Raw genomic sequence first — 26,733 nt, 5'->3', positions numbered from 1 at the left:
CTAGTCGCACTTTTGGTGACCGGGTGGACTTGTTCAGATTTGAATATAATTTTATTTTTCAAGTAGATTTTGAACTCTTACTTACACCAAACTTTGAGATCTCTTCAGTTAGTTTCACTCATAAGTTAGCGGACAAAAATCACATTTTATTATTAAAATTAAAAAGATTTCAATTGAAGGTATTGAGGCAAGTTTGGCTACTTAGTCAATTGAACTTCATTCAGGAAAAAAAAATAATAATAATAAAAAATAAAAAATAAAAAATTGAACTTATCCACTGATGCCCTATTTCACTTGTACCACTTTTAGTGAGGCCCATGGTCACATTTGGTGAACTCCTAGGTATACCAATTTTAGTGCTCAAACAAAGTTATCTTCAAGGTGCATTGGCACTAAAACGTTCTTTTGTTCAAGCCAATACGAGTGTCAACTTCCTTAAAGGAGGGAAGATCTTATACCATCTAAAACGTTCTGAGTGATCTGCTTCTCTGTGATTCTTGCTAGGAGTGTGTTTTTAGATATGCTAATATGGTCTCTTCATTATTACTGTTATGAGTTTAAGTCCTTACATGAGCATAAGCATTGATAGTTGGTCTCTTGGTCCCCCTCTGCCTCGTTCTCTCTGGAGCTTAAGGATTCATTCCCTTCCTCTTCTGCGAGTTTATTTTATCATTCCCTTGTCAGTTAATTTTTCCACGTTCATTTTTCTGACAGTTGGCACCATTTACTGCTTTCCCAGTTGAGTTCATTTTTCCAAGTTCATATCATACTGTTGATAGAATTCGTTAATGGTGTGATTCAATGGCTCAAACATGGTTTGATTCACATTTCAATTGATGCGACTGGTGTCTTAACAGATAAAAGCATAGTCATGACCACCAATAATGGTGTAATGATACATGATCAATAATACTCGTCCCGCACAATATGTACACTGTTTTTTCTAGTAGTGTGTCAGTGACAGTTTAGATCTATCAATCTTATAGAAACTTGGTGTAACAACCAGATATATATATATATATATATATATATATATATATATATATATATATATATATATAAAATTTTTGAATTCATGTTTATCCATATAATATATATATCTGTGTGGAATTATGAGGGTTATCGTATAACGGAATTTGAGAGATATCAGGCTATCAGTTTAGTTGATTTTTTTTTTGTTTTTTTTTTTTAAGAGTCCATATAGAACTCAACTACTAGATATATATCTAGACTTGGTGTATCGACATTATTTTTTTTACGGGCAATACTATTATGTGAGTAACGAAGAGGCTTAAGCAGATTCCATTGTCAGGCAAGTTAACTCTTGCTTCTAATTCTGTATTTATTCATGTATTAATGGTTAGATTATTAGATATGATTTAATTGTAGGACTCATGATATTTATTTTTTTAGTGATATGGGGATTATACAACGAATTATTGATTGAATAGAAATTATATCTATTTCATTATTTCTTTTGTTTATTTGGAGGTGCATATTAGCATAGATTTATACTGATTGATTGTTGGGTTATAGAAGAAATTTAGTAATTAGGGTTAATGATAGTTTTGTTTTTTAGTGCTAATTTAGTAAAGAAAATATGAAAGAAAAGGCAAGGAATCCGTAGAAGCCTGGAATGTGGAATGAAGAGAAAACTGAATTTGGCTTGTGCGGGTGCCACTTAAATGAATGTCTAAAGAGGTTGATTTGGTTTTTGATAATATACATATATATATATATATATATAATGGTGCACATGCATGCTAGCAGCCGAAATTGTGGTGGGGAGAAGAAATGGAAATGTGCTTCTGTGGGGTCCACCACTTGGGTGTTATTTATGTAGTAAATTTGGTGGAGTATGACACTATTCACGTTCTGATATGCTGGGTAAGAATATATCCTTTGTGTGTGGAAATAACAGAATAAGAGAATGAACTTAGTGATGATAAGTTGTGCACTCACTTAAAGTTAATTATTGGGTTTGCATTATTGTCCCAAGGTATGCACTTATATATATACATGTGTGCTATATATATTAAGTTTGATTGAGATTGAAGCTTAAAGGGAAGTAGGGACTTCTTTGGGAATACAAAAATGATCCAAAACAATGGAATCGATTAGTAACTGTAAGGTAGAACGACAATAAGAAATAGATTGTTACACTTGTCGTTATGTTTGAGTGGAATTCATGGATTTGGTTCTGTTTATTATGGAGTATTATATACAATTAATGGCAGAACAATTGGAGCGATATTGAGGTTGAAATTTAGAATATAAGTTTACAATTTTTTATAATTAGGACTATTAAGTTGGTACTGGTATGTTAATATTAATTAATTAATTAATTATTAATTAAGGTGGTTGATAAACTCATGATATTATGAGTAGAAATTATTTAAACATATTTAGTGTTTAATTGATGTGATTAAACTAGTTGGAGTAGTAGTCTGAGACTTATACAATGATGAGTTTGTTGAGCGCAGTCAGGGACTGTCTACAGGAGTTAAATTACTCTTTTGATATGGCCATGGGGCTAAAGGTGCCCTTAGTATGTGGACGTGGTCAGGGGCCATCTGGGTGAGTAGACGTACAACCCAGCCACATGTGTGTATTTGGTAGTCAGGGACTATGCAATGCACACCATTTATTCGGAGTGGAGCCAGGGGCTCATGTGAGGTAATGACATTAAAACGCCAACTGATTGAGGGGAGCCAGGGGCTCATGTGAGAAGTGGGAATTTTAGTAATTTAAATTCTAGATGGGTTATAAGTTCACAGGTTGAGTTAATATTATAGAATGACGATGATTAGTAGATATTTCGCGGTCACTTATATATGTATATATATACGGATTTTAAGGAAGGATTAGTTTGCTGAGCGATGATAGTGTTTAGCAATTTCTTGCTGAGCTTGTGAGCTCACCCCTTTATTACTTTCATGTGCATATGGATTAGCTTGCAAAGGAGGCTCAGTGAGAGAAGGAGATTTCCGGATTTCTACATTATGATTTTATTATTGTTTCTTAGTGAACACTTTGTAATAAGATTCACTTAGTTGGGGAAATTTTGAATTAGTTGGGGATGTAAAAAATTTCATTTGGATTGTTAGATTTTTGAATAAAAAATGTTTTCTTATTGATTTAATCATGGATTATGGTGGATGAATGATGTGAGTCACATACCAAGTTTTAGTATAAGACAAGGGTTCTTGTGTTAGAATTTGCGGGGCGTGACAGTTTGGTATCAGAGCATAAGGTTTAAGAATCCTAGGGTGAAGGAAATGTTGTAAGAATGGAATTTAAGATATGAAATGTGTTATGAAATGCGTAGATTTTCTGCTTCCGTAGCATGCTCCATCTTAGGTTTGATTGACCGTTAAGACTAATGATTATATCATTTTTCATTAAATAGGATGTCGGGAGCTGGTAGAGGCCAAGGACGACCTGCTAGAGGCAGAGGTCAAGGAGGCGCCGATCAGGGTGGTGTAGGCCGTGGCATGGCTCAGATGGATGAGGCACTTCAAATGCCGAATCCTAATACGGAACAAGTTCCCATGACCACATACATAAGGGACATACGCAAATTAGGAGCTATTGAGTTCGTTAGAGCTGCCGATCCACTTGATGCCGAAAAATGGATCGATGACATGGAAAAGTATTTTGAGATGATGGACTACACTGAAGTGCAGAAAAGGATGATAGCTACATTTTTCTTGTCAGGTGAGGCGCGCCAGTGGTGGCAAACCGTGACTAAGACTACTGTGGACATAGCCGCTATGACTTGGGAAGAATTTAAGACACGGTTCTATGAAAAACATTTTCCGCGGTCCATGAGAGAAAAGAAGGGAATTGAATTCATGGAATTAAAACAGAGCAACACAATGACGGTTAGTGACTATGAGACAAAGTTCACGGAACTCTCTCGGTTTGCTCCTCACATAGTGGCTAATGAGGAACATAGGATTCGAAAGTTTGAGTGGGGTTTGATCTCCCATGTTAAAAGATTGGTAGTCGGGCATAGGTGTGACACTTATGCAAAGGTTGTGGAATGTGCCATGGCAATTGAAGAAAATAACAACAATATTTTTCAAAAGAAAAAGGAGCAACAGTCAGAAAAGAAAGGAAAAGGAAAGGGTACTTTCCAAGAAGCTCAAGGAAGTAAGAATGATCAGTTCCAACGTGGCCAATGGGGTTCAAGAGACGAACAAAATGAGCAGAAATGGAAACTACAAAGAATTGAAGGTGCTGGACAAATCAAATCAGTAGGGCCAACAAAAACGGGACAGGAACCATATAAATTCTGGGGAAATTGTTATAATTGTTTGGAAAGTGGACATATGGCAAGGTTTTGTCCAAAGCCACGTAAGAGTTCTGAGACAGGTGAAAAGGAACCGCAGCCGCAGAAGTAAGAGGAAGAGATTATGAATGAAGAAGTGGGAACTTATTATTATGATTATTTGTTTTTCTCTCTTTAGCTTTTGGCATAGGAATAAAGTAGAGGTTGTGGTTACCTATTAATGGTTGCTAAGCATTTTTTTTTTTATCTTTGAACATTTGGTTTGTTCTTTACATTTGGACATGAAAAAAATTTGGATTTATAAGTCTTGTAAATTCATTGATTATTATTGGATGGTTGCCATTGATTTTTTTTTTAGGAGTGGAAAAGTTAGACGGACTTTTATTTATTTATTTATTTTTATCTGATTGCACTTTAGAATCAGGATGACTAGAAAGAAAATTAATGAGAACAAACAGGAGCAAAAGATCAATTTATCGGCTTGTATGGGAGGGAGAACTCAAAAGATAGGAATGGTTATCAAAAGTTCTATTCCAATAGGTGTTATTCCAAAGTACAAACCAAGAAAGGTATCTAGTGTACGAGATTGGCCTCCATTTTACGGACCCAATGCAAACCCAGTTCTTCTCAAAGAAATGAAAGAAATGAAAAGTGAAGAGGATGATCCTGAAGAGGATCCTAAGGCGGAGTCGTTGGACCATAAATGAAGGTACGTAAATTTCGAGGACGAAATTTCAATTAAGGAGGGTAGAATGTAACAACCAGATATATATTGTGTATATATATATATATATATATTTTTTTTAAAATTTTTGAATTCATGTTTATCCATATAATATATATATCTATGTGGAATTATGAGGGTTATCGTATAACGGAATTTGAGAGATATCAGGCTATCAGTTTAGTTGATTTTTTTTTTGTTTTTTTTTAAGAGTCCATATAGAACTCAACTACTAAATATATATCTAGACTTGGTGTATCGACATTATTTTTTTTACGGGCAATACTATTCTGTGAGTAACGAAGAGGCTTAAGCAGATTCCATTGTCAGGCAAGTTAATTCTTGCTTCTAATTCTGTATTTATTCATGTATTAATGGTTAGATTATTAGATATGATTTAATTGTAGGACTCATGATATTTATTTTTTTAGTGATATGGGGATTATACAACGAATTATTGATTGAATAGAAATTATATCTATTTCATTATTTCTTTTGTTTATTTGGAGGTGCATATTAGCATAGATTTATACTGATTGATTGTTGGGTTATAAAAGAAATTTAGTAATTAGGGTTAATGATAGTTTTGTTTTTTAGTGCTAATTTAGTAAAGGAAATATGAAAGAAAAGGCAAGGAATCCGTAGAAGCCTGGAATGTGGAATGAAGAGAAAACTGAATTTGGCTTGTGCGGGTGCCACTTAAATGAATGTCTAAAGAGGTTGATTTGGTTTTTGATAATATATATATATATATATATATATATATATATATATATTGGTGCACATGCATGCTAGCAGCCGAAATTGTGGTGGGGAGAAGAAATGGAAATGTGCTTCTGTGGGGTCCACCACTTGGGTGTTATTTAACAGAATAAGAGAATGAACTTAGTGATGATAAGTTGTGCACTCACTTAAAGTTAATTATTGGGTTTGCATTATTGTCCCAAGGTATGCACTTATATATATACATGTGTGCTATATATATTAAGTTTGATTGAGATTGAAGCTTAAAGGGAAGTAGGGACTTCTTTGGGAATACAAAAATGATCCAAAACAACGGAATCGATTAGTAACTGTAAGGTAGAACGACAATAAGAAATAGATTGTTACACTTGTCGTTATGTTTGAGTGGAATTCATGGATTTGGTTCTGTTTATTATGGAGTATTATATACAATTAATGGCAGAACAATTGGAGCGATATTGAGGTTGAAATTTAGAATATAAGTTTACAATTTTTTATAATTAGGACTATTAAGTTGGTACTGGTATGTTAATATTAATTAATTAATTAATTATTAATTAAGGTGGTTGATAAACTCATGATATTATGAGTAGAAATTATTTAAACATATTTAGTGTTTAATTGATGTGATTAAACTAGTTGGAGTAGTAGTCTGAGACTTATACAATGATGAGTTTGTTGAGCGCAGTCAGGGACTGTCTACAGGAGTTAAATTACTCTTTTGATATGGCCATGGGGCTAAAGGTGCCCTTAGTATGTGGACGTGGTCAGGGGCCATCTGGGTGAGTAGACGTACAACCCAGCCACATGTGTGTATTTGGTAGTCAGGGACTATGCAATGCACACCATTTATTCGGAGTGGAGCCAGGGGCTCATGTGAGGTAATGGCATTAAAACGCCAACTGATTGAGGGGAGCCAGGGGCTCATGTGAGAAGTGGGAATTTTAGTAATTTAAATTCTAGATGGGTTATAAGTTCACAGGTTGAGTTAATATTATAGAATGACGATGATTAGAAGATATTTCGCGGTCACTTATATATGTATATATATACGGATTTTAAGGAAGGATTAGCTTGCTGAGCGATGATAGTGTTTAGCAATTTCTTGCTGAGCTTGTGAGCTCACCCCTTTATTACTTTCATGTGCATATGGATTAGCTTGCAAAGGAGGCTCAGTGAGAGAAGGAGATTTCCGGATTTCTACATTATGATTTTATTATTGTTTCTTAGTGAACACTTTGTAATAAGATTCACTTAATTGGTGAAATTTTGAATTAGTTGGGGATGTAATAAATTTCATTTGGATTGTTAGATTTTTGAATAAAAAATGTTTTCTTATTGATTTAATCATGGATTATGGTGGATGAATGATGTGAGTTACATACCAAGTTTTAGTATAAGACAAGGGTTCTTGTGTTAGAATTTGCGGGGCATGACACTTGGTCAGCTTTGATATATTAGAATTGATTTCCCTTTAACACATATCTCATTCAATGGAAATCCTCTGCCTCTGCTTTTGCCTGCTTAATCTTGCTCATTCTATGCCTCTTCATTCTTATTGGGCTTCATTTCAGCACCAACATTACAAAAGCTGTTCTCAACCATTAGATGGTACTTTGATACTTAATTGATCAGCTTGGATGCATGATTTTTATCAATTATATCTCATAACTTCCTGATTTTTTTCATATGGTTTGAATACTTAATTGATCAGCTTTGAGTTTGTCGTTTACCTTTCTTATTTTTGTTTGTTGTGTATGTACTTTAGTTTTGTTCTGGAAACTAGAATGAGTGCGTACTTTATTTCTATTCTGGAAATTAGAATTCTTACAAATGGTATTTCCTTATTTGTTTCTTTATTCAATTGCATTTCTCAATCTTCTCCTCTTTCTAGCCTTCATCGATAGCTTTCCGTCATTCGGTTGTTCTGGTAATATATCTATATTTTAATTTCATGTTTTTGAATATTTTTGTAATTTTAAATTATATAAATTCTGAGTTTGGATTGAATTTTAATTTTCTTTGCTTTTTCCTTTTCAGTGTTCTGATTTTGATTGTGCTATTGTTTAGAGTTTGATTTTGTCCTGAATTGTCTATATCTTATTGTTTTGTTGATTGAATAAAATATTGATTCTTGCTTGTAATGTTTTTTATTTTATTTTTTTCAATAAAGAATTCATGCATGTAATTGTTGATTAATTAGATTAACTTTGTTTAATAATCAATTGTTCTTTTTTACCAATTATTTCACTTATTTCAGTTGATAATTTGATTTTGTTAAATGAAGCTTTTCTTTTTGGTTGAAATTATGTGTGTGAATTTTTTTTTTTTTTTTGATGATTTAGAGACTATTTGGATTGGCTTTCAAAGTGAGAAAAAACAATTTAAACCCGTCTACAAACAGTTAAGAATGATCTTGAGCTCTTTCCCCCTGATTATTGTCAACGGTACAGTTTATAGATACAATTTATAGAAGTCTTCTTCAATTTATTTTTGGATCTTAAGCACGTATACGAAAATTCTTAATCCATTTTATTTTTGTAATCTTGATTCTCCGTATTACAATCGAAATTGCAATCATTGGTTGTTCTGTCTAGCCATTACTCTACCGGTGGAAGGGCTTTCAATCATCTTCCAGCCTTTGTTCCTGTAATATATCTATATTTCCTGATTTGTTTTTTTTCTTTTCTTTTTTTATTATGCAAACACCAATCATGTGAAACATGAATAGGGAAATTTACTATTATTATGTGAACGGGAGTTGGGCAGTTTCCCATTATTAGGTACCCTTTCGTAGGGATGTTCAAATAAACCTCTAATCCGTCAATCCGAGCCAACCAATCTGATTTGTACGGTTTGATTTTTAGATATCATGATTCGATAATGGTTTTAAAAAATGTCAATACGTAATTAGCGGTTCGATTAACGAATTAGACCTAGAAAAAGCGAATGGATTCGTTAATTGATCCGTAAATATATATATATATATATATATATATATATATATATATATATATTATATAAATACGTAAATTGCTTACAAAAATTGCAAAAATGTAATCTCAACTATTTTTGAAAAATAAAAATTTCATTATATTAATATCAATACATTGATCTTTTTGGTTTTCTTGTGTTTTCTAGATATGTGGTAATAATTAGTAGTAAGTGGTAATAATTAGTAAATGTGTTCCAAAATATACGTAAATGCAAATCCAAAATATATCAAAAATAAATAAAAAAGAAAAAGAAATAAAGAAAGAAAAATATATTTTTTATGTTTTAGAATATATTTTAAATCATAACAAACTAAAAATGAATGAAAAAAAAAATAATAATAATAATATATATATAGAGAAACATTAACAGAAGGGTAACAGGGTCATTTTAATATTATCTTAACTTTTCTTAAAATATTTGAGCGCCGAGGACAACGAAAGTTGAAAAAAAGGTAGGACCCACTAAACCTACAATTGACGGCCAAGATTACTGGAGCGTCCCTAACGAACATCCAATAGACCGCGTCAATCATACGCACACGTGGAACTGGCACCACCCGAATTATTCCCTAATGTAAATATCCTACTACATCTATATATTAGTATATATTTCATATACTGTATATCTTATTTTCTCTCTCTATAGAGTCGAAAATTACCCTAAATCTTGTTTCTCTCTCTACACGGTCGGATCGCCGCGTCTATCTCGGTAAACTTCAGTTCATGTCCTTTTACAAATTATTTATAATTAATTGCAATTTATTGTAGTTGAATATTGGATACTATGAGGTCAAATGTTCTTACTTTTTCTGATGTTTTGAGTAGCTAATTCATGCTTTGTGTTTCTGTGTCATCAATCATAAGTTTAAGGTTTTCTTTTTTGACGATTTAAGTTTAGGGTTTTTTTTTTTTTTTTTACTTCCTTTCGATAGGCTGCTCACACTCGTGTCGGTGAGTCAATTCAAAACCCTTCCACGTTCGCAAATTTTTTTTTTTTTTTAATTTCCCCTCATTTTCATCCAAATTCGCAATCTTTTTTCGTATCTCGCGACAGGTAATGAATTGTTGTTAATTAATTTAGATCCGGTGGACGAATTTTAATTTTATTTTTACCCAGGATTGTTTTACTGTCATATCGAAGTATAATAATGTATGGGTTTTGTCCTATTTTTTTCTAAACCAACTAATCAAGGTCTGTAATTATTGTCTTGCAAACTAAATCCTATTTGGTGAAATTTTCTATGATCTTTTTTATATAAATTTTTATTTTATTTTATGAATTTTAGTTATAAATATTTGTGAAGATAATGACAGAAACAGGATCTCCCTTTGTAGGATTTGAAAGACTAATTGGTAAATTTGGAGTTGAACTGCTGAAGGCCAACAAATTGGAGTGCTTTCATCACTTCAGACTAAGTATAAAGTAAGTAATTTCTTCAATTATTCATATATATTTATTTATTTATTTTATTCCAGATTTTTTCATGCTAATAATAAATACCCTTTGCAGCTAGTTGAATTTTTTTATTTCAAAATTCAACTGTCTCCAAAGATGGCCATCCGTGCTGGATGGCTAAAGAATATCCTGAAATCACAGCAGGAGCTCATGCTAATTCACGTATGTACAATAAGCTTGTGCCAAAATACGATACCATCTTCTACTGATTAATAATTTTTTATAATACTTAATAATCAAGTGTGAGGTGTTGCTTATCAACTAGTTGTTTATTCCTTCAGGTTGGCATAGATGATCGAATTAAAATTCAGTGGGAATGGGAAAAGGAGAGGCGGGAAAGGCTGCAGCATAAAGGTGATTATAAATTATTCCATGGGCAGACTTAAGTTTTATTAATTTTTGGTTTGGATATATAGTTTCTTGTTTTATCACAATAGGTTCATTTTTCTTTCTCTTCCTCTAACTGAAAAAACAAAGTGTCAAAATGTTTCTAATGTACATTTGAATTGGTAAATTTATTGCTTACAGACAATGGCAGAGTAGAAGGCCGAATCAGAGCTAATCAAGCTCATTCACAAATGACAGCAGGAGCATGGCAAATGCAACGGGAGAGAAATAGAGAAGCTGCCCGAATTTCTTTGCAGAAGGTTTGTGTGTCTTATTTTGTTCAAAAAAAAATTTCTTCCTTGTGTACACCTTTAAATCTGGTTTTGAGCTTCATAAAAATCTGGTTTTTACCTTTAAATCTGGTTTTGAGCTTCATAAAAATTAACTCGTCTTTCCCCTCCTCATTTCAGATGGAGAAGACTGTCGCGTTTGAGGACAATCTGCTCATTGGGAAATATTTTGAGAGTCTCAGTGTCTTTGATTCAACCAGACCATTGGAGTTGTTTGGTTTGTTTTTGAAGAAAGATGACTTCTACGATGATGAGGAGGCAGAAGAAGGAGAGATCCTAGAATAAGTTTTGAACCAAAATAGCTGTCATAGAGAACTTTAATGTATATTGCTGCAGAGGCTAAAGCTTGCCACTATGTACAGATAGATTGCAAGCTCATTATAGAGGTCTTGAAGGAAGATTGTGTATGCACTTGATCACAACTGACTTAAGCTTTGTAGTTTTTTATATCTCTAAGCTGATAGTTTGTAACTCTGTATTGCCAGTGCAATGCAAATTTTTGGTGTTGCTTTGGCTAGAAGGTGTTCTTATTTTGACTTCTCCTAGGACTTTGCCTCTTGCTTAGTCCTAGTTGAATGGCCACGTGCCACCACTGTAACATTCTACATCATGTAATTGTAGCTCAATGTCAATCTTTGATTTAATTTGTTGATATGAGCCAACTTTTATACATACGGCTGTCTTTTTGTCATGACCAATTTTTTAATTATCTAAATTTAATTATTGTATTTAATTTTCAGTAGTAGTAGTGGTGAATGCACAGCTAAAATGCCAGTTCTGCTTCAAAAAATTCTTGATAGAAAATACTGTTTTTCTCTCAGCCATTTTACTTTTCTAAATTTTCACTTCAACGTCTAATTGCATGTGTTTGTGTCTGCATATGTTGTTTGTGTTTATATATATATATATATATTTATGCGTGTGTATTTTTGTGTAAAGACCATGTTTCTTTGATGTGACTGATAGTTTCAGTGATGAGAAATCCGAATTTTTTGAGGTGTGGTCGGCTTCAAGACCCTATTTTCAGGGAGAAACTTCTGGGAAATAAGCCTCCCATCCACCTGCTCTTTGACAGTGATGAAAATCTTGCTGCTCAGACCACTGATTTCGGTACGGTGGTACTTCAATCTCCGTACCAATTTTTTAATTATCTAAATTTAATTATTGTATTTAATTTTCAGTAGTAGTAGTGATGAATGCACAGCTAAAATGCCAGTTCTGCTTCAAAAAATTCTTGATAGAAAATACTGTTTTTCTCTCAGCCATTTTACTTTTCTAAATTTTCACTTCAACGTCTAATTACATGTGTTTGTGTCTGCACATGTTGTTTGTGTTTATATATATATATATATATATATGCGTGTGTATTTTTGTGTAAAGACCATGTTTCTTTGATGTGACTGATAGTTTCAGTGATGAGAAATCCGAATTTTTTGAGGTGTGGTCGGCTTCAAGACCCTATTTTCAGGGAGAAACTTCTGGGAAATAAGCTTCCCATCTACCTGCTCTTTGACAGTGATGAAAATCTTGCTGCTCAGACCACTGATTTCGGTACGGTGGTACTTCAATTTCCGTACCAAATTTTTTGACTCATAGTTGTGTTGTTGAAGATGAAGACAGGTGTTCACTTCTAGGTTTGCCTATGTGCTTTCAAAGGTGACTGGGCAAGAACAGGTAGCCTTCATATACGGCAGAAGAATTCCATCAATTGGTCTGCATGTATGCAGGAGTTTGATGATTGTATCTTGAATTCTGAGTTATCCGATTTCAAATACTCTGGGATTAAGTTTTCTTGGAGTAATGGTATGTACTACTGTAAGTTGGGTCGTGTTCTTGTGAATGATACTTGGTTGCTTTTGTATCCTGGGTCTGAATCTGTTTTCCAACCTCCTGGTGTTTCGGATCATTTGATGATTTTGCTGAAAGTCGATCAAGTGGTGCAGTCCGATCCTTTGAACACTGAGCTTCAAAAGGTTGAGAAGGAGTGTTTCCACTCTTACAATTCGTTGGTTCTTGCGGAGGAAAATGTTCTCAGACAGCAATCTCGGGTGGTTACAGTTGGGGGATCGGAACACTAAGTATTTCCATCGAATTGCCCAGCAGAGGAGGGTGTTTAATCGTATTACCACTATTGGTAATGATGATGGTACTATGCTGAGTAATGATAAGTTGGTTAAACTGGAATTTGTCAAGTTCTTCCAGTCTTTGTTCTATAAACCAGTGGGGCAGTCTGCTGTTGGTGAGCTCCATAATGCTATTCAAAACCCCTTTTCAGAAACTCAAGGGCAGGCTATGATTGCTTCTATTACTGAGGAAGAAATTAGGGCTACTGTGTTCTCTTTGAAGGATGCTAAAGTGCCAGGGCAAGATGGATGGAATGCTGTTTTCTTCAAGAGGGCTTGGCCAGTTATTGGTGGAGATATTACGCGGGCTATTCAGGATTTCTTCATAAAAGGGAGGCTGCTATCTGAGGTAAACTCCACTGCAATTACTTTGATTCCTAAGGTGCGGTAATCAGACCAGTCTTGGTCTGTAATACATTATATAAAAGCATTGCTAAGATTATAGCTAATAGGCTAAAACCAGCTTTAAATAGCTGTATGCATCCCTCTCAGGCTGCATTTATACCTGGTAGACGTATAGCTGATAATGTACTTTTGGTTCGAGAGTTATTATTAAACTACCATAGGAATCATGGTCCTGCTAGAATAGCTCTTCAAATTGACCTTAGGAAAGCCTTGGATAGTGTTTCCTGGGAGTAATTGGCTAAAGTTCTTGATGCTTTTCATGTTCCTACTAAAATGATCCAATGGATTCTTGCTTGTGTCTCTTCTCCTAAATTTTCTATAAATATAAATGGGGGTTTGGAGGGGTATTTTTGGAGTGAGGGGGGTCTCCGGCAAGGTGACCCTATGTCACCTTATCTTTTGGTTATGATGGTGGTCCTTAGTGGTTTTTTTATCTACTCATACTCAGTGTGATCGGTTCCAGTTTTATTGGAAATGTAAGGATCTAAACCTTACTGTTTTAATGTTTGCGGATGACATCTGTCTCTTCTCAGCTGGGAATTTGTCCTCTTGTCAATGTGTTGCTCAATTCTTTGTCTCAGTTTAGTATTCTTTCTGGGCTTTGTTTAAATGTGTTAAGAGTTTGCTTATTAAGTTCTGGGGTTGATGAGGGAAGTTTAAAGTCTTCCTGCTTGTTCTGGGTTTACTCAAGGGACATTAGCTGTAAAATACTTGGGAGTGCCTCTGATTTCTTCTACACTTAGAAGTGATGACAGTGTTGATCTTGTGAAAAGAATTACTTCTAGGGTTAGATGTTGGCATAGTAAATTCTTGTCTTTTGCTGGGAGAATGGAGCTTATTTCCTCTGTTCTGTTTTCTATTCAAGTGCACTGGGCTTCCTGTTTTGTGTTGCCTAAAGGCTCTAAAGCAGGTATATGATGTAATGAGGAATTTTCTGTGGTCTGGTACTGAGATGTTTACTAAGGGTGCCAAAGTTCAATGGGATGCTGTTTGTTTTCCCAAATCTGAGGGTGGACTTGGGGTTAAAGAGTTATTGTTTTGGAATTATGCTGCCACGGGGAAGCATATTTGGTATCTTTTGCAGCCTCAAACCTCTTCGATCTGTTTGGGTTGCTTGGGTTAAGAATTATTTTTGTTGAGGGGAAGAAATTTTTGGTACATTCCTATGCCAAGTCAGTGTTCTTGGTCTTGGAGGAAATTGTTAAAACTAAGAACTCAGTTTAGATTGTAGTTTTTGTTTGTTGTTGGTAATGGTTTGGATGTGTCTTTATGGTCTAAAGGAGTCAATGCTGACAATATGGAGGAAAGGGTTATTGTTATTTCTGGGTTGGGTAGACAAGCAAAAGTGGCTGCAATCATCTCTAGTTTTCAATGGCATTGGCCCGCCTAGGAATACTATGGCAGTGATCGAATTGAGGACTAATATGCCTGTGGGGTTGTTGCCTAATCCTGTTGTGCATGATGAACTTATTAAATCTGCTTGGGATCTCCAATGGCCATTCCTACGCATGCCTTTATATTGTGGTTGGCTTTACAAGATAGATTGCTCACTCGAGATAGAATGATAAAGCATGGCAGTGCTTCTCAGTTTAGTTGTGTTTTGTGTCATTTCATGATAGAAGATAGACAACATCTCTGCTTTTCTTTTCCTCCCATTTCTGTGATTTGGAATACTTTTAAGGCTAAAGGTGCTTTACCTTGGCCTACTGGCAACTGGGATCAATTGGTTTCTTGGTGTTTGTTGTTTTTTAAGGGGAAGCCTTTAGTTTCTTTGATTAACAGGTGGTTGTTGGCTGCTACAGTTGATTACCTCTGGCTTGAGAGGAATAATAGGCTGTTTGGTCAAGAAATTACTGATTTGCAGGTTGTCAAGTTTACTATTATTGGAAGTGTTCATTGTATAGCCTTGTCTTTACGAGATATTCCTAGAACTGTGGCTAGTCAGTGGCTTTGCACTGAGTGGGGTCCGCTGGATGCTGTTCTGAAGCCTTGTTGATGGAGTTTTTTTGTTGAGTGGAAGGATTATTGTGTGTATTTGGTGGGTTTAAAACTATTGGATGACTCCAAACATCAGTAGTCTTAGTATGCCCTGGCCCCCTCATTGTGCTGGACAATCATGTCTTGAATACAGGAAAAATGAGTAACCATATTACCCTCCTCATCCTATTTCTGTAGCACTGTCATGTTACTCCCACAACCCTATGATCCTATAACATTTTGATAAAAGTAACTTAGAATTCTTATCTTGATCCTTAAGCCACCTAATTCTGGCCTTTTGAGAAGTAAATTGGCGGTTCAGAACTGGAACATCAGTAAGCCACAGTTGATCAATAACCTGGTTATATTCATGCATGAATCTAGATGACAGACCTAGCCCACCTTTCTTCTCATGATTGTACCGAATTATATTCAAATCCCCAAGACGAAGCCAAGCCCCACTAAAATGCTGATATCGAATTTCATAGGATCCCACCCACACTAGATTCGACCACCATTCACAGCCACATAATTATTAGACCGGCACCAGTTGGCCACAAGTTTACCTCCGATGACCGCCACTACTATCAAACCTATGATTGTGAGCTGTTATTAGTTATCAAATGATGTCCTCCTCCCGCTCCACCCTACACACGCGCGCGCACAGATATGTATATAACCCTAGAATGTTATGCCTTGCCATAATTTTGCAGAATAAATAAGAATCAGAATGGATCTGAGACACTTCCTGCAACTTGTTATGGCCGGATAAGTCTACCTACTTTGGTTTTCTTTTGAGATGGCAACCTAACAATTGAGGGACAAATTTGTCATTTAGAATTTTTTACTTTAGTAACAATCCAACTTCGCAAGAATTGGTTTTCAAAAGTAACTATTTTTGGCTTTGGCAAAACGGAGTTTCACCTCATTCCCCTTCTCTTGGAAGTCTGTGTGTCTTGTTTTTTTCTAGACCTTAGAAGTCCTTCTAAAGCCCTTAAAAGATCCCTCAAACACTACCTCAAGTTTTTAGCATTAATAGCACTTAAAAAGATTAATGAAAATTTAAAAGCTTTCTTGCCTCTCCTTTTCTGACATCCTCTTTATATATATATATATTTCATTTTAAAATTAAGGCACCAAGCAGTGTGCAAAAATATTTCAAAGTTGGAAACTGTTTAAGTAAATGAGGTGGACAAAAATACGTCAGATTCAATACTTATTCGGGGTTAATTCATCGGTCTCCCTATCATTATTCTTCAAAGTTTTATTTATAGATGCAAACTGTGAGCCTAACCAAGTACTCTGCATGCAAGGGCATAGCTAAATATTTGTAATTTAAAGTATTTGACCTTTTTATATGTTCTTTCTGTTTAACCTTTCACATGTCCTGGTCAGAATATTTGTTGTTAGTTATGGCATGTTAATTTAAAAATTCAGCAGCTTTATCTCAAGGAAGCAATCAGATTTCCAGTCAGTTGTTTCCGCAATGGCAAACTTCCTACCAAGGCAACAATATCTGAAGGTGCAACAGGAGCAACGTTCATCTGAATTGTTGCCGAAGCAACATGGATCTGGTTATGAGAACCAGCAACCCCAAATTGAAACCTCGCAAGAGCGGAATTACTTCCCACTGCGAGAGAAACAATCACAAAAAGATTGTGAACAATGGCAAGCTGAAGCAAAACAAAATACTCTCCAATCATATTTTTCTCAGACAATGGATATGCAGAATTCTGAGAAGAATCCTATCCATGTTACAGAGCCAGATAGAACACAATATCCGAACAGCGAATCTCAATACTCAAAATTACAGAAGATGAGTAATCAAAATCCAATGGCACTAGAGCAGGCAATTAATCCAATGAATAAGGGCAAACAAGTGCCATTTGCACTTTTGCTCCCGGTCATACAACCCCAACTTCATAAGGACCAAGCCATGCAACTTCAGTGTCTTTGTAATAAACTGGAGGTAGGTCTTAGAAAATGATTATTCACCAAGTACTATTCCTTTCTTGTATGGGATGGAATATTGTCTCATCCGAATGGTGATTTCTTTTGCTATATTCAGAAAATCATGTCTCTAAAGATGTATTTATTCGCACCATGAGAAGTCTTGTTGGAGACCAGTTGCTCAAGATGACAGTATTCAAATTGCAAACACAGGTAATATACAATATAGGTTGTTGCAATCAAAACATGCTAAATACCTTCTAAGTTGATTGTCAGTTAGTGCTAAACCAAGCTTCGAAACAGGCTGGCCCAACCAATTCTCTTCACAGTCTCAAACTTCAGTGCAACAACACCATATGAAACATTCTGGGGCGGATATGGAGGCGTTCACTGCTGCTCTAAACAGGGACATAGAGGGCAATACGTCCAACTCTCAACCCTCTGATTCAGATAGTGGTATGCATCTCTGGAAGCTCTTCTCTGCTTTGATTTCACTATACCACGGGTATCTCAAATATTGTACATTCGTGAACAGTGATGTGAATTTAGATTAAAAAAAATGATAAATTGATAAAAATCTTATATTGATTTGTGACCGACTTCCATCAAAATTTGGCATCCTTTGAAAACTTGTAAGTGGCTACGATGATTTTCAAGTGATCATCCGTCACATCAATAAAAGTCAATTGAGATTCAACTTGATCCATGTAGTCGTCCGCTACCATGAGATCTGTACCGCCCTCGAACATCATTGGCATCAACTTAGAAAACCTTGAAATCAGCTTAAGACATTTCTGCGCTGGCGTCTCCTTCACCTGAACTACTGGTTGTGGTACCGACTGCGGTATCAGCTACGAATGAGTAGCAATTGTAGCCCTCAAGGCTTTTTGTAACAAACGGTTTAATGCAAGTTCCGCAGAACCTTCACCCTCCTCAACGAGTACTTCAACATCATCCCTCCTAGTGGAAACACCTCTTGGGGTAATCAAATCCCTAAGAAGTGTATCTTCTTCATTTTGCTCCGCCGGATTGGAGCTGGAACTCTCGCCAACATCACCCCTTGTTGGCCTAGGGCCAACTTCCCTTGGTTCTTCACGCTATGACATCGTGCTATAAAACAAGAAAATGGTTCAATAACGATAACACTAAGATCCAACCGTGAACAACTTAACACAAAAGGATACTGCACAAACACTTAGCATGCAAGACTATGCAATAAGCACATTAGCATAAGCATATAAGCACATAAACACGTAAGCAAGTAAACAGTTAAGCATACTCCTTCAAATAATAATCGACAAAAACAACTTCCCATGCAACCTTATGTAGGCCTCTACCTGTTGTCCTAATAGTTTTTGAACCATCGGCTCTGATACCAAATTTGTAACGATCCAAAACTAAATACCAATTATAAAAAAATAAAAATAAATAAAAATCGGCATAACCTCTGCTAAAAAGGGGCCTACAACAACCTGCTTAAAAAAAATGCAATGGCCTTTCTTAGCCTTTCAAGACTTATCCAACATGTCCCAACACACAATACAAAAAATATACATATATATTACATTCCCCAATACTACAACATCAACAACCTCCTCAAGTTAGACCCATCATCGTCATCACATTCAACTTAAGCATTTACATAGTCTCAATTTACATATAAAAAAAAAAAAAAATTAATCAAGTATCTTAATTATGTTACATGGCCATAATTTACAAAAATGAATACTCTTTTTCATAGTTTGAGACTTTACCAAAGATTAACTAGTACACAAAAAGTATCAAAATAGATCTCCAGTCCTCTTCATGCTTGAGAGGGATCGGCATCCACTACATCTTTTCCTGGCCTGAAAATGTTAAATAATGGGGTGAGCAAAAAGCTCAGTAGGTGGTGCCTAAGACGCACCTCTTGTGACCCCGTGAACCCAAATAATGAATAGGACACTAGGGAGAAGGGTCATGCTAAACCGGGAAAATACAATGTAAACCTGAAAGTTCTAAACAAATGAATGTCGTGCCATGAATACAATGTTATGCATGTCATTCCCCATTTTTAGACTAACATCCATCACTTCACAAACTGTTAATATAACCCGTCCTTTGGTGACTCCGCAACTACACGAGAGAAGGGCTAGCTACTGTCCCTGAACATTGGTACCCCGCGGCGTCATTTGGGGTCTAGATAGCTCAACCACGTTAGGGCAATCTCCCTAATTCTTTCAAGGTTACATTAACATACCGGCCCTTTGGTGACTCCACGGCGACCGGATTTTTTCAAGAACCGTTTCATCAAATTCTCCCCAAAACTCCCCTTTTTTATTTGTTCAACATCATTTCCCATCATTCATGCCCCATGATATGCATGTATGTCTCATGTATTCAATGCTAGGGAAATAAGAAATGTCCATAATACTTCCATTATTAAGCAAGCTTTACAATAATTCTAAGAAAATTTCCATGAGCTTCCATGTATCATTTCTAGCAATTTTGTCAATTACAATAATTCTAAGAAAATTTCCATAAGTTTCCATGTATCATTTTTAGCAATTTTGTCAACACAATAACATAAAGAAATTAATAATGAAGCATGTTTTTTATACAAATCAACAATTACACATATAATAATGAACTTTACACCCACAAGAAAATCATTCTAGAGGTAATTAATTTCAATTAAGCATGTTGGCATCAAATAACAAGAAAACTCACAAAGGAACAAGAAAATGCAAATTAGAGACCCCTACCTCAATTTTATACAAAACCCCCAAGTTTCACCTCAAACCCTAGGATTTTCGAATTTCCTATAGTGCACCAACAAAGGAATTGCTCCTATCAACTTGTAGGTCTCGTCGTGGGCTTCGAATAGCCGCAAACGGCTCTTAAAAACACTAAGTATTGAAGGAGAAATCAAGAGGTGAAGATTGAAACCAAAAAAAAAAAGAAAAAAAAGTGTGGAACGAGAGAAAGAGGCTTACAAGAAAGGAGAGAAAAATGAGAACAAAATGACCACTTAAGTGCTTGTGGGTCCCAACAAAAATTTATTTTCTTTTGTTTTCTTTATAAACTCCCACCAATTTTTATATATACACCCAACCAAATAAAACCCACATTAAAATGCATCAAATAAAATGCATGAAATGCTAATGGACTCAATTACAATCCCCCGTACACGACAAGTCCGGTAACGAGTCCCACACCGGACCATCTGGCCTGAAAAACAGAAAAATGTGAAAATGATCACCCTTGCATTTCAAAGAGTCATGAACTCAATGAAATGCCCCAAACAACTCGAGGACATAATCGACACACTCCACAATGTCTGGCTCGCAAAACGGCAAAAGACAGAATGCCCTTGCAGCGACAAAAGTTCTAAAAAAAAATGAAAAAAAAAAAAAGAAGAGGAAATTGGAAACATCACAATCTCCCCAACTTAAAAGGATTTCGTCCCTGAAATCATACCTGTGGGAAAAAACAACGCTGGATACTTGGAGCGAACCTCCTGTTCGAGCTTCTAATTAGCCTCCTCGACTCCGTGGTGTCTACAAAGAACTTTCACCATTGGTATCATCTTGTTCTTCAACACCTTCTGTTGTGTGTCAAGGATCTAAACTGGTCCTTTCTTGTAGGAAACATCCTCATTAATGTCCACATCAACCCAACTCAAAAATGTGAGATGGATCTGGCTAGTACTTCCATAGCATCGATACATGAAAGACATTGTGGATTCTGTCTATCTATGGTGGCAAAGCAAGTCTGTAGGCAACCTCTCCTACTCGATCCAAGATCTCAAAAGGTCTAATGAATCGTGGTGATAACTTGCCACTTTTCCCGAATCTCATCAACCCCTTCCGTGGAGAAACCCGTAGAAAAACATGGTCTCCCACCTCAAAAGATAGCGGTCGTCTCCACCTATCCGCATAGCTCTTCTGTCGACTCTGAGCTGTGAGCAACCTCTGTCTGATCAATTTAATTTTCTCGGTAGTCTCGACTACAATGTCGGGTCCTAAGGTGGTTGTCTCGCCTACCTCAGTCCAATAAACTGGAGACCTACAGGGTCTACTATACAACGCCTCAAATGGAACCATCTCAATGCTCGTTTGATAACTGTTGTTGTAGGCAAACTCAATGAGTGGAAGGTGATCCTCCTAACTGCCTCCCAAATCAAGTACACATGCCCGAAGCATATCCTCCAAAATCTAGATGGTACGCTCCGATTGGATGTCGGTCTGTGGATGAAATGCCGTACTCAGATGCAACGCTAAACCAAACGCTGCTTAAAGTCCTTCCCAGAACTTCGAAGTGAACTTGGCATCCCTGTCCGAAACAATAGTTATTAGAACTCTATGCAACCTTACAATCTCCTTCACATAAAGAGCACCAAGTGCCTCCGCATCATCTGTTACCTTAATAAGCAAAAAGTGAGCCGTCTTGGTCAATCTATCAATAATGACCCATACGGCCTCGTTGCCTCTCCATGACCTTGGAAGACCTGTCACAAAATTCATAGTAATCTGCTCCCATTTCCACTGCGCTACAGGCAATGGTTGCAATAAACAGGCTGGTCTCTGATGCTCGGCCTTCACCTGCTGATAGGTAAGACATCTAGCCATAAATTGTGCAACATCTTTCTTCATTCTGTTCCACCAATACTGACGTCTCAAATTGTGATACATTTTAGTACCACTTGGATAAACTGCAAAGCGGGAAGTGTGAAACTCCCGTAGAACATCCTCACGACAAACTGTGGGAACAACAAATAAACCCATAAACCGTAGACCTCCATCTGCATGCAAGGTCCAATCATTCACTGTCTCACCACCCGAGATCAAAGTGTGAATGGCATCCAAATCCGGATCCTGTCTCTGCGACTCAATCACTCGTCTGACAAGAGTAAGTTGAGCCATAAGACTAAACAATAATACTGACTCACTACAACCATCATCATCAAAATACTGCAATCCCATTTCTGCCAAATTCTCAAGTATCTTCCATTTCCGAATGGCCAAACTAGCCAAAGTTCCACGAGATTTCCGGTTTAAGGTATCTGCTACCACATTTGCCTTGCCCGGATGATACTGCAAGTCAAAGTTGTAATCTTCCAAGAACTCAACCCATCGCCTCTATTTATTGTTCAAGTCCTTTTGGGAGAAAAGGTACTTGAGACTTTTGTGATCCGAGAATACCTCGAATCTCTCACCATACAAGTAATATCTCCAACACTTCAAGGCAAGTACAACTGCCGCTAACTCTAAATCATGAGTAGGGTAGTTAAACTCGTGAGTCTTCAACTGTCGAGACCCATAAGCCACCACTCTATCATCCTGTATCAACACTCATCCCAAACCATCACGTGAAGTGTCACAATAAATCACGTAACCCAAGCCACGCTCAGGTATCACCAACACTGAAGCCGTAGTCAACCTTGTCTTCAATTCCTGAAAGGATGACTCACAGGCTTCATTCCATGCAAACTTAATCCCTTTTCAGGTCAAACGGGTCATAGGTGCTACCAAGCAAGAAAAATCCTTCACAAATCTTCAGTAGTAACCCATTAAACCAAGAAAACTACGGATTTCAAACATATTCTTGGGTCGCTCCCAATTCAGAACTGCCTCTATATTTGATGGATCAACCGATACTCCACCTTCTGAAACAACATGCCCCAAAAACTTCACTTCTTGTAGCTAAAACTCACACTTCTCATATTTGGCATACAATCGATGATCCCGTAAAATTTACAATACAATACTCGAATGGATCACATGTTCCTCCCGAGATCGTGAATACACAAGAATGTCATCTACGAAAACTACCACAAACTGGTCCAAGTAATCGTGAAAGACACGGTTCATCAAGTCCATGAATGCTGCTGGTGCATTAGTCAAGCCAAAAGGCATAACAAGGAACTCATAGTGTCCATACCGTATACGGAATGCTATCTTTGGGATATCCTCATCCCTAACCCGTAACTGATAGTAGCCTGACCTCAAGTCAATCTTCGAAAAACAACTGGCTTCTCTTAATTGATTAAACAAATCATCTATCATTGGCAAAGGATATTTGTTCTTGATGGTGGCATGATTTAACTTCAGGTAATCAATGCACAACCTCAAAGAACCATCTTTCTTCTTAACAAACAAGACCGGTGCACCCCACGGTGACACACTCGGTCAGATAAAAACTTTTATCCTCAAATCATCAAGTTACCTCTTCAATTCTTCTAATTCAACTGGTGCCATACGATACAGTGCCATAGAAATTGGCGCGGTACCGGGCATCAAATCAATAGTAAACTCCACTTCTCGGTGTGGAGGCAACTCTGTCAAATCCTTCGGAAACACATCCGGAAAATCATGAACAATCGCAAGATAATCTTCTTCCACAACACCATCTTTTTTGGCTAGAAGACTAGCCAAGAAGTAATCACCACGACTCCGTCCACGAACTCCATAAAACGATGAAGTGAGTGAATCACTCTGATCTCCCACAAAAAAGAAACAATCTCCCTCAGGAGTGCAAATTATGACTCTACCACTGAAACAGTCGATTGTGGCACGAAAGGAAGCTAACCAATCCATTCCAAGAATGACATCAAAGCTAGTCATCTCCAGGAGGATAAGGTTAAACACAAAAGTCCGCCCGGCTATCACGATGGAATAGTCCCGCACAACTCGGCTCAAAGACACTGAAATCCCAACTGGCGTATCTCACGAGCCTCTTTCTAAGTGTTTAGAAAACGGATCACTTCGCAAGGTCAAAATATGAATGTGGTTTCGGAAGCCTTTCTTGTCAAATTTACATTTATAAAAACCACTACTAAAACTAATGAAGTATAGCAAGTAGGGATCGTCTACAGAGATTATACGTGCTGGAATTTAACTTCGACTCTAATGTACCAATTGATTGCAAAGAGAGAGATTGGTTGATTAAACTAGAAAACAATTGAATTAAAATGCAAGTAAAATAAACTAATGAGAGATAGGGATTTAAGAGATATGAAGAGAGGTTTTAGGGTGTTGGAATCATCACTAAGCTCATGTAATTAACCACTTGCTTTCCATTAATGGGAAATACATTGTTGCAATCAAGATGTGGCCACAAACATAAACACAATTTGCATGTAAAAGTGTGAACTATCTAATGCAACAGTGAATTATCTACCTAACCAACAAGTAAACTAAGTGTAGAACAACCCACTAAGACAAAAGCATAATCCATCAATTTTATTGACAAATGGGTCTAATGAGAGCACACATCAATCTAGAAAATCATTGAATTTGCAATAATAAGCCATGGAATATCAAATCAAGTATAGATTGTCTACCTACCTACAAGCATGAATTAAATTGTAGAATAACTCATCAAGTATAAGTATAATCCATCAAATTAATTTACAAATCCATTCAATAAAAACCCATGCTTAGCCATCACTAAATCCTTAATTAATCACACATAGACATGTAATCAATATAGAGAATCTAGTGTAGAGATCAATTCCCCAAATAATTACACATAAGACAACATGTAATTAAAATAGAGAATTATAAGGAAGAATTAAATAAGCAATCACAATGCTAAGCACTAATCACAACAATATATATATAAATCCCCAAAAATAGAAATACAAGGATTTAGATTACACAAGACTTAGGGCTCATCCAAGCCCTAAGTGTAGATCTAGCCAATCATGGAGGAGGTGGATGTGGTCATGTAATACCTCTAATCTTAAAATGGTAGTCCTAGTATTTTAATTAAGTATTTTGTTGCATTTTTAATTATTTAATTGTTTTGTTGCTTGGTTATTTGATTTAATTTTTATTATTTGAATTAGTTGAATTATTTGGATGATTTGATTTAATTGAATTGTTTGATTTAATTGGTAAATTATTTTTATTTATTATGTATCTTTAATTGATTTATTATAGTTATTTATTATAGTTGTTTAATTATGTACATAAGTTAAATAAGTATTTAAATACGTTATTTAATTAGGATTTTATTTTAGAAGTCACGTTTGTGTAACCGACATAGATTATAACTTAGGTTTTGTTCTATGGGCCGACTAGGATTTAATTAGGGCTCTGTCTCTAATTATACATGAACTAGCATTTTGTTTTAGGCTTTATATATAGAACAGTACGTCTGCTAGGGTTAGAAAAACCCTATTCACGTATACAGAGAGACGGAGAGAAACAAAGAGAAACAGAGTACTTTGGTTAAGGTTTAGCTAGGACTAAGGCTGAACCAAGGAGGGATTAAAGGGGCGTTGTTCGAGGGTTGAACCAAGGAGAAGACAGAGAGAGAAAATAGAACGTTCGCCGGAAACCTTAGGAAGACGACACTGAGATTTTGAACCAAATCTTAAAGACAAGTTCTACTCCTAACTCTTTTCGTTTGGCTCGTGTTCTTTACATGCCTAATACAACTCCAGGAGTAAATAAACATCAAAGATTAATCTGGTTTGCATGATAGATTAGATTAAATCTGTATGTGTGCATGAATCCGTATTTGCTTGTTTTAATTTTTCTGTGCATATTTCTTGTTCTTATTGAAGTTGATTAGTCATTAATGATTTTTAAAATCTCTGGAACACACTGGAACTTAATTTTAATCAGTAGAAACCTTAAAAGTTGAGGACAGATAAACTGGACGTCACCGGAGAGGAAACAGGTGAAGGAAAACAAACAAACAGGAAAAGAGGAAGAAGAGGCGGCTCCCCACAAGGGTGGAGCCGGCTCTAGGTGGTGTGGAGGTGGCTCCCCATGTGGGGTTGGTTTTCGGCACTACTGAGGTGTGTAGGAGCTGTAATTCATAAATTTAGTTGATGTCTGAGATCAAATTAAAATTTTAGAGGACTTTTTAATGCATAATAAACCAATTAATGGTTGTTGCTTGAACAGTATATAATTTTTAAGTAAGTTTGTGGACTGTTCCTGGAGGTGGAGGATTTAAATTGCATAATCTTATGTGTAGCAATTTATCTGTGAATAGAATTATTGTTTATTCATGTTTCCGTGGGAAAATTATAAGTGTGTTAGATTACAGAATGATTATATGCTTATAATGGATAAATTGACGCATACATATGTTAAATGTGTTATCAATTCTTGGATAATTGTGTAGTGGTATAAAGCAAGCATGTTCAATTACATATTTTGATTCTGCTTATTATGGATTAGTTGGTATTTACATTCATTATCTGTATTATCAACTACTGGATGTATGGATTATATGCACCGGTATGAAAAGATGGCATACTAGGGACGGATTAGTTTCAAAATACTAACTCCTACCTATGCTGGAATAAGGGAATGGATTATAAAATAAATCCTACTTGTATTTAAATCAAAGAAACTGCACAAGCTGAATGACTAAAAGGATTACTTG

General features: G+C 36.0%; 2 protein-coding genes and 1 non-coding gene across 5 annotated transcripts in view; all 3 read left to right on the top strand.

The window, feature by feature from the left end:
- Positions 1-9,397: 9,397 nt before the first annotated feature.
- LOC132279262 (transcription factor GTE10-like) lies at positions 9,398-11,582 on the top strand. 3 transcript variants are annotated; one of them, XM_059781192.1, is made up of 6 exons: positions 9,398-9,467; positions 10,094-10,181; positions 10,269-10,376; positions 10,496-10,568; positions 10,743-10,861; positions 11,012-11,582. In XM_059781192.1, exons 3-6 carry the CDS (start codon positions 10,311-10,313, stop codon positions 11,174-11,176), a joined length of 423 nt encoding a protein of 140 aa, XP_059637175.1. In that variant the 5' UTR covers positions 9,398-9,467; positions 10,094-10,181; positions 10,269-10,310; the 3' UTR covers positions 11,177-11,582. The 3 variants fall into 3 exon arrangements, with proteins under 3 accessions (XP_059637175.1, XP_059637177.1, XP_059637176.1); XM_059781194.1 differs by lacking the exon at positions 9,398-9,467 and adding an exon at positions 9,546-9,709; XM_059781193.1 differs by lacking the exon at positions 9,398-9,467 and adding an exon at positions 9,719-9,812.
- Positions 11,583-12,072: 490 nt separating this feature from the next.
- Positions 12,073-12,159, top strand: LOC132280619 (small nucleolar RNA Z223). The gene has a single exon (XR_009471626.1). It is a non-coding gene; the product is annotated as a small nucleolar RNA Z223 (small nucleolar RNA).
- Positions 12,160-17,783: 5,624 nt separating this feature from the next.
- Positions 17,784-26,733, top strand: part of LOC132276192 (transcription initiation factor TFIID subunit 4b-like) — a 53,670-nt gene continuing 44,720 nt past the window's right edge. The window contains exon 1 of the mRNA XM_059777516.1: positions 17,784-17,802. The gene's annotated coding sequence lies outside the window, so the exon portion shown is untranslated. The remainder of the gene's footprint in view (positions 17,803-26,733) is intronic.

The sequence above is a fragment of the Cornus florida genome, unplaced genomic scaffold, assembly GCF_030987335.1.
Source record: "Cornus florida cultivar Cherokee Brave unplaced genomic scaffold, ASM3098733v1 CherokeeBrave_3.0.0_Hap2_Chr10, whole genome shotgun sequence".
In the NCBI taxonomy this organism is placed as follows: domain Eukaryota; kingdom Viridiplantae; phylum Streptophyta; class Magnoliopsida; order Cornales; family Cornaceae; genus Cornus; species Cornus florida.
This window is presented reverse-complemented; position numbering and strand designations above follow the sequence as displayed.